At 37.2% G+C, this 12,714-nt stretch overlaps 1 protein-coding gene across 7 annotated transcripts in view; it reads left to right on the top strand.

Moving 5' to 3' along the window:
• The window catches only part of LOC144036860 (protein 4.1-like), a 138,539-nt gene that overhangs the window by 55,033 nt on the left and 70,792 nt on the right, over positions 1–12,714 (top strand). For 4 of the 7 annotated variants that reach the window (XR_013288742.1, XR_013288743.1, XR_013288744.1 and 1 more), the window contains exons 18-21: positions 12–140; positions 834–950; positions 1,942–2,022; positions 2,342–2,461. Coding sequence is in view for 3 of the 7 variants with exons in the window: in XM_077547769.1 (XP_077403895.1) it covers positions 12–140; positions 834–950; positions 1,942–2,022; positions 2,342–2,440 (426 nt within the window). In the remaining 4 variants the exon portion in view is untranslated. Of the gene's footprint in view, positions 1–11; positions 141–833; positions 951–1,941; positions 2,023–2,341; positions 2,462–7,542; positions 12,265–12,714 lie in introns of those variants that run through there. The other 3 variants (XM_077547770.1, XM_077547771.1, XM_077547769.1) reach the window with 2 other exon arrangements.

Consider the following 12,714-nt stretch of genomic DNA (forward strand, 5'->3'; position numbering starts at 1 on the left):
GCTTTTTGTAGTCTCCGGTGCTGAAAACTCAGACAATCACCATCTCAGACGTCACCAACTCTCTTCGAGGAACTGTGGCCTTCAAGGACATCCCCTTGGTTCACACTGAGACGAAGACAATTACATACGAGGCAGCCCAGGTAAGAGGCATTCCGAGCCTGGGGGTGAAAAACATTTTATTTTATTAATATATGCAGCCAAAACATATATGCATGTACAGTACTTCTTTTCTTGCTATGTTTGCATGAGATGTTGTGACATCACAAAAGAGCCCTTAGAATCTCAAAAATATCCTGTCATGGTGCACAAATTATTCCATCTTTGCTTCCTTGCTTACAAGATGCTGTAAATTTTACAAATTGGCTTTGTTCATTGTACAAATTGGCTGTTTGGCCCAGCTGTACTTCTACAAACTGCAAATAAATAAATAAAATAATACAGTAATAGGTAAATATTGTATCATTATTATCAATGAAAATAATAATAATGATAATAATAATAATAATAATAATAATAATAACTGCAGAATTTGTGTGGGAATGCTGAAAGCTAAATGGTAAAAGCTGAATGCTAAGATGAATGCTGATAGCTGAATGCTAATGAAGGAAATTGAAAGATAAGTTTTGTGAAAATTACAAAGTATTAATTGTAGTTGAAAGATAAATTAATCAAAATCTTGCTTGAAGTGCAATCTGTCTAAGGTGGGATTTGAACCATCGCCTCGTGTTTACCGGTCAAAGCTCTGCTACACTAGCTGAATGCTTTCAGCATTCTCGCAATAATATCTTTTTTAATTGATGTAAATTGTTAATTTGAGGTTTAACACTGAAAAGGTGTCTCTCCCACAGCCGGTGGACGCCTTGGCAGAACGGGACTCGGGAGTGCTGCTTAGTGCCCAGACCATCACCTCCGAGACCATCAGCACCACTACCACAACCCAGATCACCAAGGTCTGCCTCAACGATCAGTACTGATCAATACAATCCATTCGCTTGAATGCTGTGATTGCAGCTGCATATTGGGGGTGGAATCAGTAACTGTGTTCATCCAAATCCAGTAAAATTGTCAGCACAGATAAGACTGATATATGACATGATAAATCACTAATATATAGCATGACGAGGCCACATGGCAAGATTACTTGTATGCTCAAATCTGTTATCTATTATATTGTTTTATCATCTGTACTTGTGCATTCCTTCTTTTGGTCTTGACCACTGATATGATCAAACAACAAAATTGCTCTCTCTCTTTCCAACATCCGTCATTTGACAGGACATAAACCAGCTGACCTGGCATTTGGAACAATGATGCTCTTTAATAAGCATTCATTAACCACTGTATACTGTAAGCCGTATCGGTGACATGAGTCACAGACCATTCAACTCACAGGCCTTTGTTGAAAAAAGCAGCTCAGTATGCGGACTGGAGAGTCCTATCAACACCAACGGCAATTGAACAAAACAAAAAGTAACAGCACGGCAATCATCTCCAACTATCATGACATTGAAACACACACTAAGGTGGAACAAAAGTACTTGGGCGTTCCTTTTCTGCTTGAATGTGAGTCAGGATGATGCCAAATCTTTTTTCTTCTTTTTGAAGTGTAGCAAAATAAAAAATAAAATAAAAATAAAAACACACACACGGAGGTAATTGTTTTAAAAACAATGTTTTTGTCATTTTTGTACAAGATAAAAGGGTGGAAACAAACAGTAAATGTGTTGTAATGTTTTTTAAGTTTGAGGTCTATTTGAATCAATTTTGCTCAAACTCCAAATGATACATTCAATGCATTCATACTTCAATTTACACCATTATATGTTAAACACAAATTAGTTCTGCCTGAATGAAAATCTCATTCCGTTGGTTTAATTCTGGACTATTGCTCAAATAATGGGTGTGTTTTTTTGTTTTTTTCCCCCCCTCTGTCTGTTGCAGACGGTGAAAGGGGGAATATCTGAAACTCGCATTGAGAAAAGGATTGTGATTACTGGAGATACTGAAATTGATCATGACAAGGTAAATGGTGCTTTGTTCTCTTTAATACGGAAGCAGATTAGGGCCAGTGAAATGAGGGGAAAAAAATTTGCAGGATACTGATTTTATTCTCCGAATTCTGATTTAAATTTCAAAATTCTGACTTCAAAGTGGGAATTCTCACTTTATTCTGAGAATTCTCATTTTACAAGTCAGAATTCTGACTTTAATCACAGAATTTTGATTTAAAGTAAGAATTCTCAGTTTAAAGTAAATCTGTTGCACAAGCTGTTTTAATTAAAGTCATTTATCAAGCTCTACTGAACAAGCCCGCTATGCTTGTTGTGTTTCATTCGTTCAGGCTTTGGCTCAGGCTATAAAAGAAGCAAAAGAACAACATCCAGATATGTCTGTCACCAAAGTGGTTGTCCACCAAGAAACAGAAATTTCCCCTGAATAAGACAAGCTCATCCATTGGAAGGTTTGTATCCCACTTATCATCAGTTTGCCGGGTACAGTGTTGGATCACGTTTAAGTTTATAGCATCGCACAAAATGAGCCACAAGTGCAACATATAAGCTTCCTTTCAAACGTACTGGAACAATGAGACCAATTTTAAAAGCTGAAAAGTTGATCTCTTGTTTGATTTCAATCTAGACCAAGAATAAAGGAACATGCGTCAGTATGTTTGGAGTAAAGTTTAACTAAAAAGTAAACACAACAGAATCCTGCGTTTATGTAACAAAAAAACAACACTGAATAGAGCAATCGCTATCAAAGTCAATTATGTACCATATGTGTGTTTCATGGTGTGTCCACATTCTACCAAGTTTCGGTACCATCTGGATGGTACCTCAGAGGCAAGCACGTGCAGTGGGGGGGGGGTTACATTGTTATTACGATATTTTTGGTCACAAGATCCTCGAGGATGACGTCATACTACAAGACACGCTCTTATTTGAAGACATTCTAAGCCAGGTCGCTCGCCGCTGCGCCTGCCGGTTTGTAAGTTGGTCGCTCTGTCTCATTCACATTAAACAAAAGCCAAGGTCTTAGAGTGCACTGAGGACGCGGGGGACACGTTCCCCTCAGTTTAATAATAACCACGATCCTTCCCATCCACTTTCGCCACAGCAAAAATCTCCGGTAAAACAAATGGTCATCTCCCCCATCTGCTACAACTACTGATGCGTTTAAGGTACACAGAAAATGTCGGAATTTGTATCTTTGATTCAGAATTTTAATCAACCCTCTTCCTGAAGTCGGATCTGCAACTCAACAAGGCAGACATATAATTAATTATAATATAAAGTCTTATGCTTTCACACGGCTGACGAGCGCCAGGAGCGCGCAGCTCTTGCGTTACTTATTGCGAGCAGCACGAGTATGTAAAAAAATAAAAAATAAATAGATGTCTGCTCAATGTGAAAAATAGAAGGAACACTTTCAGGAGATGTTTGCAACATTTTTCTCTTAGGATAACTAAGTCTTGTGGCATGTACTCAATAAGAGCTGAATTGATATATACTTTAAAGTATGTGTGGAAATTTCTCCATGATCTTTGTTTTTATTATAACCAACAGCTCATTTTTTTACATTGGTGGGGTTTGCGGCCAGAGTGAGGTCCTAAGAAACAGGTAGCATTGTTTTCAAAAATTAACGGGACAATGAAGAATCAAATAAAATATAATCACAGCGTGTTCAAGAACAATCTAGCTTGCTTGAAGTAACATTTAATTGTTGAATACAGTTGCAATAACTAAAGATTGACAACCAAACAGACAAATAGTAAACAGCATTTGCTCTTACCTGAATCAAGCTTAATGTAAAATAAGATTTTTTTTACGCGGCATGCACTATAGTAAAATCATAATAGCATTACTTGTCTTATTTAAAATGTAAATCATTTTTACTTATGTAAATTTGTTGTTCATAATTGATTATTCATGCGCACGTTAAAACAGTTTTTTTGTGGGTGATTGGCAATGGCATTGCAGAAAAATAACAGTTTCGTCATATGTAATTTATTGTTTAGCCATTATTTCAATTAAATGTTTCTGCTGTGCGTCCTTTGGCCTCTGAGGGGCAGTGTGGATTTACGGAGCTAAAAGAGTAGAAGAAGAAAGTTGCAATTGATGTTCATTAATATCACTAGTTTTTCAGAAATTAGGAAGAACATATGGCTGTGACTATTATTATATTACCTGTGTTCGAATGTGAATATTCATTATTTGAATGAATATCACTCTTGGAACACAATGCTAATGTCTGCTAGCTCGTCAATAGGATTTCCCATTCACTTTAGCAATAGCACTGGTAACTTTTCTAAAACAAAGTATGTCTTGTATTTAAATATGAAATGTGTAATTCTTTTTGTTGTGTACTTAGTTTTGAAGTACAGTAAAGTCCAACAGGGGTGTCATTAAACATTCACTTAATCTGATTTATGAATTCTGTCACATTTGGTAGAATTTTGTGAATGTTTAAAAGACTGCAACTCTAAGTGTTAAGTACATTAAGAATTGTAACTGAAGTAGATAAATGCACTTCTTTTATAATAATTCACAGGTTATTTTCTTTTATTTTAGTATAAGCCCAATTTATAAAACTATAAAATGTTTATACTTAAATTGTAATACAGAATCATTGATTGCTTGTGTTAAAAAGATGCATTGGAAGAGGACCCTGGAAAATGTAATCACATATTAAATTTCAATCACAGTATGGCAGTGATCACAATTAGATTATCTTTCAAAATCGTTCAGGCATGTATATTTGTTTCTAAACTTGCATAACCTGTCATTTCCACATCCGTAAAACATTTATATTCCATAATCCCGTTTGGCTTGCGTGGAGCCAGAGTTTAATTTTTCAATTAAAAGCAGAGCCTCATTATTTACTGCTTTCACTTCATGCTACAACTCAGTCAACATCTAACATGGTCCGGTTGCTCTGACAAAATATTGTGCAAATTGAACTTGATGCACTTGACTGTGATGTCTAATTAAATCCATTGTTTTGCTGCGGCTCCACAATTTCTCCCATTTGCAAACATGAAAATGTTGCTCTACCAGGGACCCTAGGATTACATTTCACTCAAGTAGTTAAACACTAAATGGACCTCTAATGAGCCAATGCAGTAACAATAAAAGCCAGCAAGCAAGCTAAATGAGAACGCTCTAATTACAATGAGTAAGCAGAATGGGTAATGTGAATATGTGATGGTGATAAACATAGAAAAAAAAACATTGCCCATTTTTTACACATTAAACGTGTGTAATGGCTGTTTGTGTCACAGTAGAATCATGTGACGTGTACTCCAACATGAAGTAAAGCCCCTCAGAATGAGGTATGTTAAATAATGGCCCCCATGTGTCTTTAATTGTAGCCCTGTTTATGTGATGTTCAAGGTTACAGGCTGGGAGTCTGGAATTGTTTAGCTGGCTGACTATGCTGCATGTCAACACTAGCCCTACCTCCCACATTGTTCTTTAGTGGGGGACTTCCCTACTTTGAGGAGGTCAACATCAACAATAACAAATGCAATACAGAAATGTGATACATTTTGAAATGTATCATATATTTTTGTTACATATGTTTTATATATTATTATAAATATATTTTTATTAGGGGTGTCACTCGATTATAAATTTTAATCGTAATTAATCGCATTGATTCCATAAATTAACTAATGATTAATCACACATTTTATATGTTTTAAATGTACAATAAAATGTATAATAAAAATGTTTTTTCCCTAATTTTTCACTCTTGTTAACATAAAAGTGAAAACTGACACAAAGAGGCTGTTTTTGGACTCAGACGCAGAGGAAGAGGTGGAGGGTAAAGCAGCTTTTAATTAACAAAACAAAAGCTCTTCAATGAGAGGGAAAAAATAAAGACTATACAAACATTAACTGAAAGCGCTCCAAAAGGGAGGAAGTTCAAAACTACATTCAAAAACAAAAATCACTCTATGACTAAACAAAACTAAGCTATACAAAATTACAAACAAAGGTTCTCTCACGAGACAAGACAATAAAGGCAACAAGGCAATTGGGTATCAAGGCTGTGGTCTATGGCAGGCTTCAGTGGCTCAAACGAAAACACTTCGGCACAAGACAGGGAAAACGCAGACTATTTAACACATGAGGGTAATGGGGAACAGGTGGAAACAATCAGGGATCAGGGTTGACACAGACACCACACGAGGAAGGGCAAGTGACCTGAAACGAGAGGAGTCAGACTTTTCACAATAAAACAGGAAATGACAAGACACCCTCACCGCGGTGTGACAGAAAACAATGTTAACCTAATATAAATATGATACATTGATACAGTAATTTCATATGATACTAATGCTGGACATTGATTAAAAAAATGTTTTGTATCAGTGTCCAGCATTAGTATCACAGTTTACAAACATACTGTATAGTCTTTATATTTACATCCCACGGAAAACTGTTTTTGTTGTATTGTGCATATTTGGGTGCATTGTAATTACGCCATCACTGCATCCAACTTCAGAGATTATTTTCTGTGCAATGCCAAGGTCACGGCATGTTCCCTTTTTTTTTGTCAGAACAGTGCTAACATTTTATCTTCTTCTGTTTTAGTTATGAAAGTTTTTGTCATATATTTATTTTAAAATGGCAAACAGACGAGGGTGCAAGACTGCCAAGCTGTAGACAGCAATAAGATATGTTACAAACCATTTGCAAAATGCAAACAAAAGTTTTGCTAAATGATTAGAGCACATATCCAACATCTATTGGGTAACCATAGATTCTCTAGTGACTTAAAAAAACAAACAAAATAGTTTGCTGACTAACAGTGCAATGGTGTCTTCCTTCTTCAAAGTCACTGTGTCTTACTAAGAAGAATTTATACAGAAAAATGTTAACATTTAATTGTTTATTGATTCAAATATAACATGATACATGCTTGTTATGTAATAAATATTCAATATTTTGTATAAAAATGAACAGAGGTGGCAAAGCCAGGTCCAGAAAGTTAAAAACCCTGCCACAGTTTGGCTTTAGCCATTGATGCCAGCTAGCTAGCTAGCTCCCTAGCTAGCTCACCTGGGGCTAAAGCCAAACTGTGACAGGATTTTTACTTTCTGGACCTGGCTATGCCACCTCTGTTTATTTTTAAACACATTTTTGAATATCTATTTCATAAAAACGTGTATCATGTTATATTTGAATAAATAAATGTTAACATTCTTCTTCTGTTTTAATTATTCTTAATAAATCACAGTGACTTGGCTGTTTTTATTTACCTAAATCTTTTTTTAATGGTTCATTTTAGAGTTATAACGTTAATACCGTGATAGCGTGACCGCAATATTTTTGTTCACGGTTATCATACCGTCAGAAACTAATATCGACCCAAGCGTCTTCTCGGCCAATGTCCAGGATAGTCTCCACTTATGTGACCTTAATGAGGACGATACAAAATGAATGTTTATGCTGTTGAAACACTGATTCTATCCTTTTTCTGTTCCTCCTTTTCCCATCAATATACTTTTCCCTATGACTCGCATCTCAATCCCCTCAGATGCCTACATCACCCCACCCCCCACCCATATAACATCCTTATTTTCCTCCGAGCTCTGAGCCACACCCAACAGCACTGCCTTCGATCTAAACCGCCAGACCACGTCAGACGGACTAACTTCCTCATGGAACTATTAACTTTAAACTCCATGAGCGTCAAGTTATGTTCCAAGGGTCACCGGAGAGTCGCCGGAAAATTCCCAAGAATCCTCCCAATTCCCTCTCCTGTTCTACTTACTGCCAAAACACCGACCGATGGACAATTTAAAAAAAAAAAATCTTTGTAAGAAAAGAAAACAGGTTCAACAGTTGTGAAATGATACCTCTCCAATTTGGAGATTTTAAAAAGAAATTCAAAGGGGCATTTGGTCTTTTAATCTTTGAGATTACTGAACTTTATTTTTGTATATCTTTTCTTACAATCAGAATTGGTTATCAATAATGTGGAGCAATGCATTTTTTAACAATGTGATCCAAACACAGGGAATGTGGGTGATTTTCTTGGGATTGTACACATCAAGACTCAAGGTTCCCTTCCCATTCACTTTTATTTCTTGTACAGTACATTATTCATATATATAGTTGTCCCTTTTAATGTGAGGAAATGTTTTTTCAGTCAATGTCTTAAAATATTATTTAACCACTTGTTAACTTATTATTTTGTTTTGTACTTACTGTAGTGTCTGTGAAGGAGACTTTTACCTTTATTTATTCTCACTTCTGTCTTCTTTTCGTGTACTCGCTTTGTAGGTCCGCTAAGCACACATACTGTATGTAGCTTCATTATTTCTTATGAACAGCATTCAATTTACTACATGAATGTTAGTCATTTCTACTTAGTGTGGCAGAATCACACGTTTTTGACAAAAGTGTTCCGTCATTGCCTCAAGCATGACAAGAGTGCAGAAGAGGTACATTTGTTTTCTTCTTTGCTTCATTTGGGATTAAGGGATTATTAATTGTTTTTGCTTTGAAGTGAAAAATCTATTTGGACCCTCACCAATTAATTTGCTTTGCATCTGATTAAGGTCGTACAGGAGATGGTCAGTTTACAATGGGCCCGATATATAAAGTTCAAGTTTACGAACGGAACAAATAAAATTCAGATTTTGCTACTACGGTAGAATAAATGTTTACGGTAGAATACATTTTTATTAAACTATGGCTCATTACACTGCTACTGGACCCCCTGTACTGATAATTAGTAAACAGTGGAACCTTCAGAGTCAAACACAGTTCATTACCTGACACTGGTTTTCATCTCTTTTATTTACTTTTTACGCTATCGGTTATATGTGGATCTTTACCATAGAGTACTGAAGGCATCCTAAAAGTCATAAAGTTGTGTCAGTGTAACAAGATTCCTCCACAATGCTAAGTCTGGTGGGAGTGGTCACTTCAGCCTTCAGTACAATTAAGCAAGAATTTTTGAAAATCAGATGAGTAGTGGAGAAATGGAGTTTTTTGTGTCTGTTTTGCATGATAGCACTAGACACACATAGAAAATCTGATCCAAAAAAATACCTTCAAATTAGAGTAGAGGAGTATGACTTTATTATATCTAGTCTTTTTATTTCACCTGCTACTCAACAGAGAAGTGGCAAATCTAGGTCCAGAAAGTAAAACCCTGCCACAGTTTGGCTTTAGCCCCAGCTACTAGCTAGCTAGCTCCCTAGCTAACTCTCTAGCTAGCTCCCATGGTGCTCGTTTACCTGCTAGGGAGCTATCTAGCTAGCACCAGGGGCTAAAGCCAAGCTGTGGCAGGGTTTTTACTTTCTGGACCTGGATTTGCCACCTATGCTACTCAGGGAACGTCTTTTCTAATTGGCTGACAACAATTTTAGTGTTATGATTTGTGTGTCATCCAGTCATCTCCCCCAGCCACTTGTGTCTTGTCCAGGTGTCTCTTGTTGTCTCGTCAGTTGACTTGTATTTAGTTTCCTGGTTTCGTTCAGTCTTGGTTGGATCATTGTCGCTGTCACCACTCTTGTGTTTTGTTGTTACTTTGATTTTTGGTCTTTTCATAATTTTGTTTGTTTTGTTTATTTAGAGTTTTACCCAGTTCCCCTGTTAGTGTTTTGGTTAAATAAATTGTGGTCAGTATTACATTGCATCCCTGCCGTGGTTCTCCTGCCTCTCTGCATTTGGGTCCTCCACCCCAATGTGACAGAATGATCCAACCAAAAACGGACCCAGCAGAGCGAGAAGCAGATACCAGTTTCAGTTCCGACGGCGCTCTGTCATGCGGCCGCCACCAGTTCCCGTTCCGGCGGCACACGTGCTGCGGCCGCCACCAATTCCCGTTTCCAGCGGCGCACATGCTGCGGCCGCCACCAGTTCCCGTTCTGGCGGCGCACGTCATGCCGCTACAGCCCCTGGCCTTTTCGCTTGTGCCGCTGCAGCCCCTGGCCTCTTCGCCTGTGCCTACTTCCTGGCCCCACTTCCATGTTTGACGTTTGTTTGGGACGTCTGGGATCCGTCCCTTGAGGAGGGGGAACTGTTATGATTTGTGTCTTGCTTGTTAGGTTTTGTTTGCACCTGTACTCGTCATCCTGTTCCCTTGTGTCATCCAATCTCTCCCCCGACCACTTGTGTCTTGTCCAGGTGTCTCTCGTTGTCTCGTCAGTTGGCTTGTATTTAGTTTCCTGGTATCGTTCAGTCTTGGTTGGGTCATTGTCACTGTCACCATTCTTGTGTTTTGTTGTTACTTTGATTTTTGGTCTTTTCATAATTTTGTTTATTTAGAGTTTTACCCAGTTCCCCTGTTAGTGTTTTGGTTAAATAAATTGTGTTCAGTATTACATGCATCCCTGCCGTGGTTCCCCTGCCTCCCTGCATTTGGGTCCTCCACCCCAACGTGACATTTAGTCAAAAATATCATATGGGCCAAAATTCCAGAGGCTCCTTCAAATTGACGTATTAAAATTTCAAATGGTGTCGCTTGTCCAAAAAAATTCCACTTGTCTAAATATGGCATTCTTGTTAAAGGGGAAGTCAACCTCAAACATTTCTTGACAATAATATATTATATTGTATGTAACCTCACTCGTCTATACATGACATTTTGATTAATATTACATTTGTGGAATATGAGTTATGCAGCAAAATCCAGCCATTTTTATCCATCTCATAGGGTGGCCATTTTGCCACTTGCTGTCGAGTGAAAATGACATCACAGTTGCTCAAGTCTTAGGTAGCAACCACTGACAGCTCAGCATCAGAAAACAGCTGAGCTGTGATTGGACGTTGCCTGAACCCTGAGCAACATCTTCCGTCGACAGCAAGTGGCAAAATGGCCACCTTCTGATATTAATTAAAAACTGCTGGATTTTGCTGCTTAACACATACTTCACTAACACAATAATAACCAGTAGTGGGGCTGCATAGATCAGATTATTGTCAATAATTTTTTTCTTTAATATTGGAATATGAATTAAGGTGCAAAAATCTTCCTGTTTTTATCCATGTTGGGGCGGCCATTTTGCCACTTGCTGTTGACTGAACATGACATCACAGTTTCTTAGGGCATTGGTTATTATCTGACCAATCATAGCTAACCTGTTTTCTCAGTTTGATCATGTGACATTTCCTAGCTGAGCCGTGATTGGTCGTTGCCTGATTGCTGAGCAACTGTGATTTCATATTCAGTCAACATGAAGAAGCAAAATAGCCGCCCCGTAAGGTTGATATAGCTGCTTAAATCATATTCCACAAACGCAATATTAATCAGAAACGTTTGGCCTGATAGGTTCCACTGGACACACCCACATTTTTGTTTGTGTGTGTGTGTTTATAGGGATAATAAAATGTACATCATACACAAATACAATCTTAATGTTAATCCTTGTTTGATGTCTTGATTCAATTACTTATCATATTGTTTTAAATAGCTATATGTTACATTTGTAACCGATTTGAACATATTCAACTTTCTATCCAGACTATAAGGCTAAAGCTAGCTAACAGTTGAGATCATACAAATGTGGTTAAAAGGCCTATTAAATATTATTCTAGTCAGCTGAATTACCTCAATTAGAATAGACACTGTCCTAATTTTTTCATGTATATGTGTAACTACATCTACAAATGGTTCCCAGCTATTTTTTTGAATACTAAGAACTGGTATTTTTATAAGTAATGTCCCATGTAATGTGGTTTGCATTGCTGGTAATGGTAGACAGACACTCAAGTATCGTTTTATACATGGTGCTCAAAAAGTATTCCAGAATTGGATAGTAAGGTTCATCTTGTTGAAAAATGAGTAATAGCAATAGTGTCAAATGCTAAATTCCTTTTTAATAGATCACAAAAATTTATTTTCCATGCCATCCTTTTGTACAATTTATGGCAGGTTTACATTGTGATCCAATGATTGTCTTCTAAGGTTATTTATGTTATTGTACATGCCAATTTTGCAGTACATTCAAGTAAGTACAATTAGTATGAAATCCTTTAAGACGACGTCCCTTTTGATATCCCACTGCCAACATATTTCATATTGCTGATGTCATTATGTTTTTTTGCATCATGATGCAATATTCTGTACAGTTGTTTAAAAGGTAGTTGATTGTTCAGTGTGCTGTTGTCGCTATTGTGGCTCTCCCTTCTCTTGTTGAAAACAAGCAACATTTCTGTTCTTTGTTCATTTTATACCCACACCATCACAAGGAAGACGTGTTGTAGAAGAGCACCATGCACTGAATAAAATGTATTTTATCCTGTTCATTGGCAACTACTTGATTTCCTCGAGACAAGAACATTTACAAGTGTGTATAGAATATTGCCAGTATGTGTGTAATTCAGAGGAGGCAAATCCAGGTTCAGAAAGTAAAAACCCTGCCACAGTTTGGCTTTAGCCCCATGTGCTAGCTAGCGAGCTCACAAGCAGGTAAACGAGCACCAATGGAGCTATCTATCTATCTAGCTAAAGCCAAACTGTGGCAGGGTTTTCTACTTTCTGGACCTGGATTTGCCACCTCAGATTAAAGCTTATAATTGTTACTATTGCATTAGAATATGAATCAAAACATAAAGAAACATGTATCACATTTGTTATACCCTTAGAGAAAGGGAATGAAAAAATTCAGTGTATTATTGGGCGGTTTAAAAAATAGCAGTGTCTGGATTTTAACTCAAACGTTGACTGCATAAACAGAAAATGCAAGATGCTGCA

Source organism: Vanacampus margaritifer, chromosome 17 (genome assembly GCF_051991255.1).
Source record: "Vanacampus margaritifer isolate UIUO_Vmar chromosome 17, RoL_Vmar_1.0, whole genome shotgun sequence".
Lineage (NCBI taxonomy): Eukaryota > Metazoa > Chordata > Actinopteri > Syngnathiformes > Syngnathidae > Vanacampus > Vanacampus margaritifer.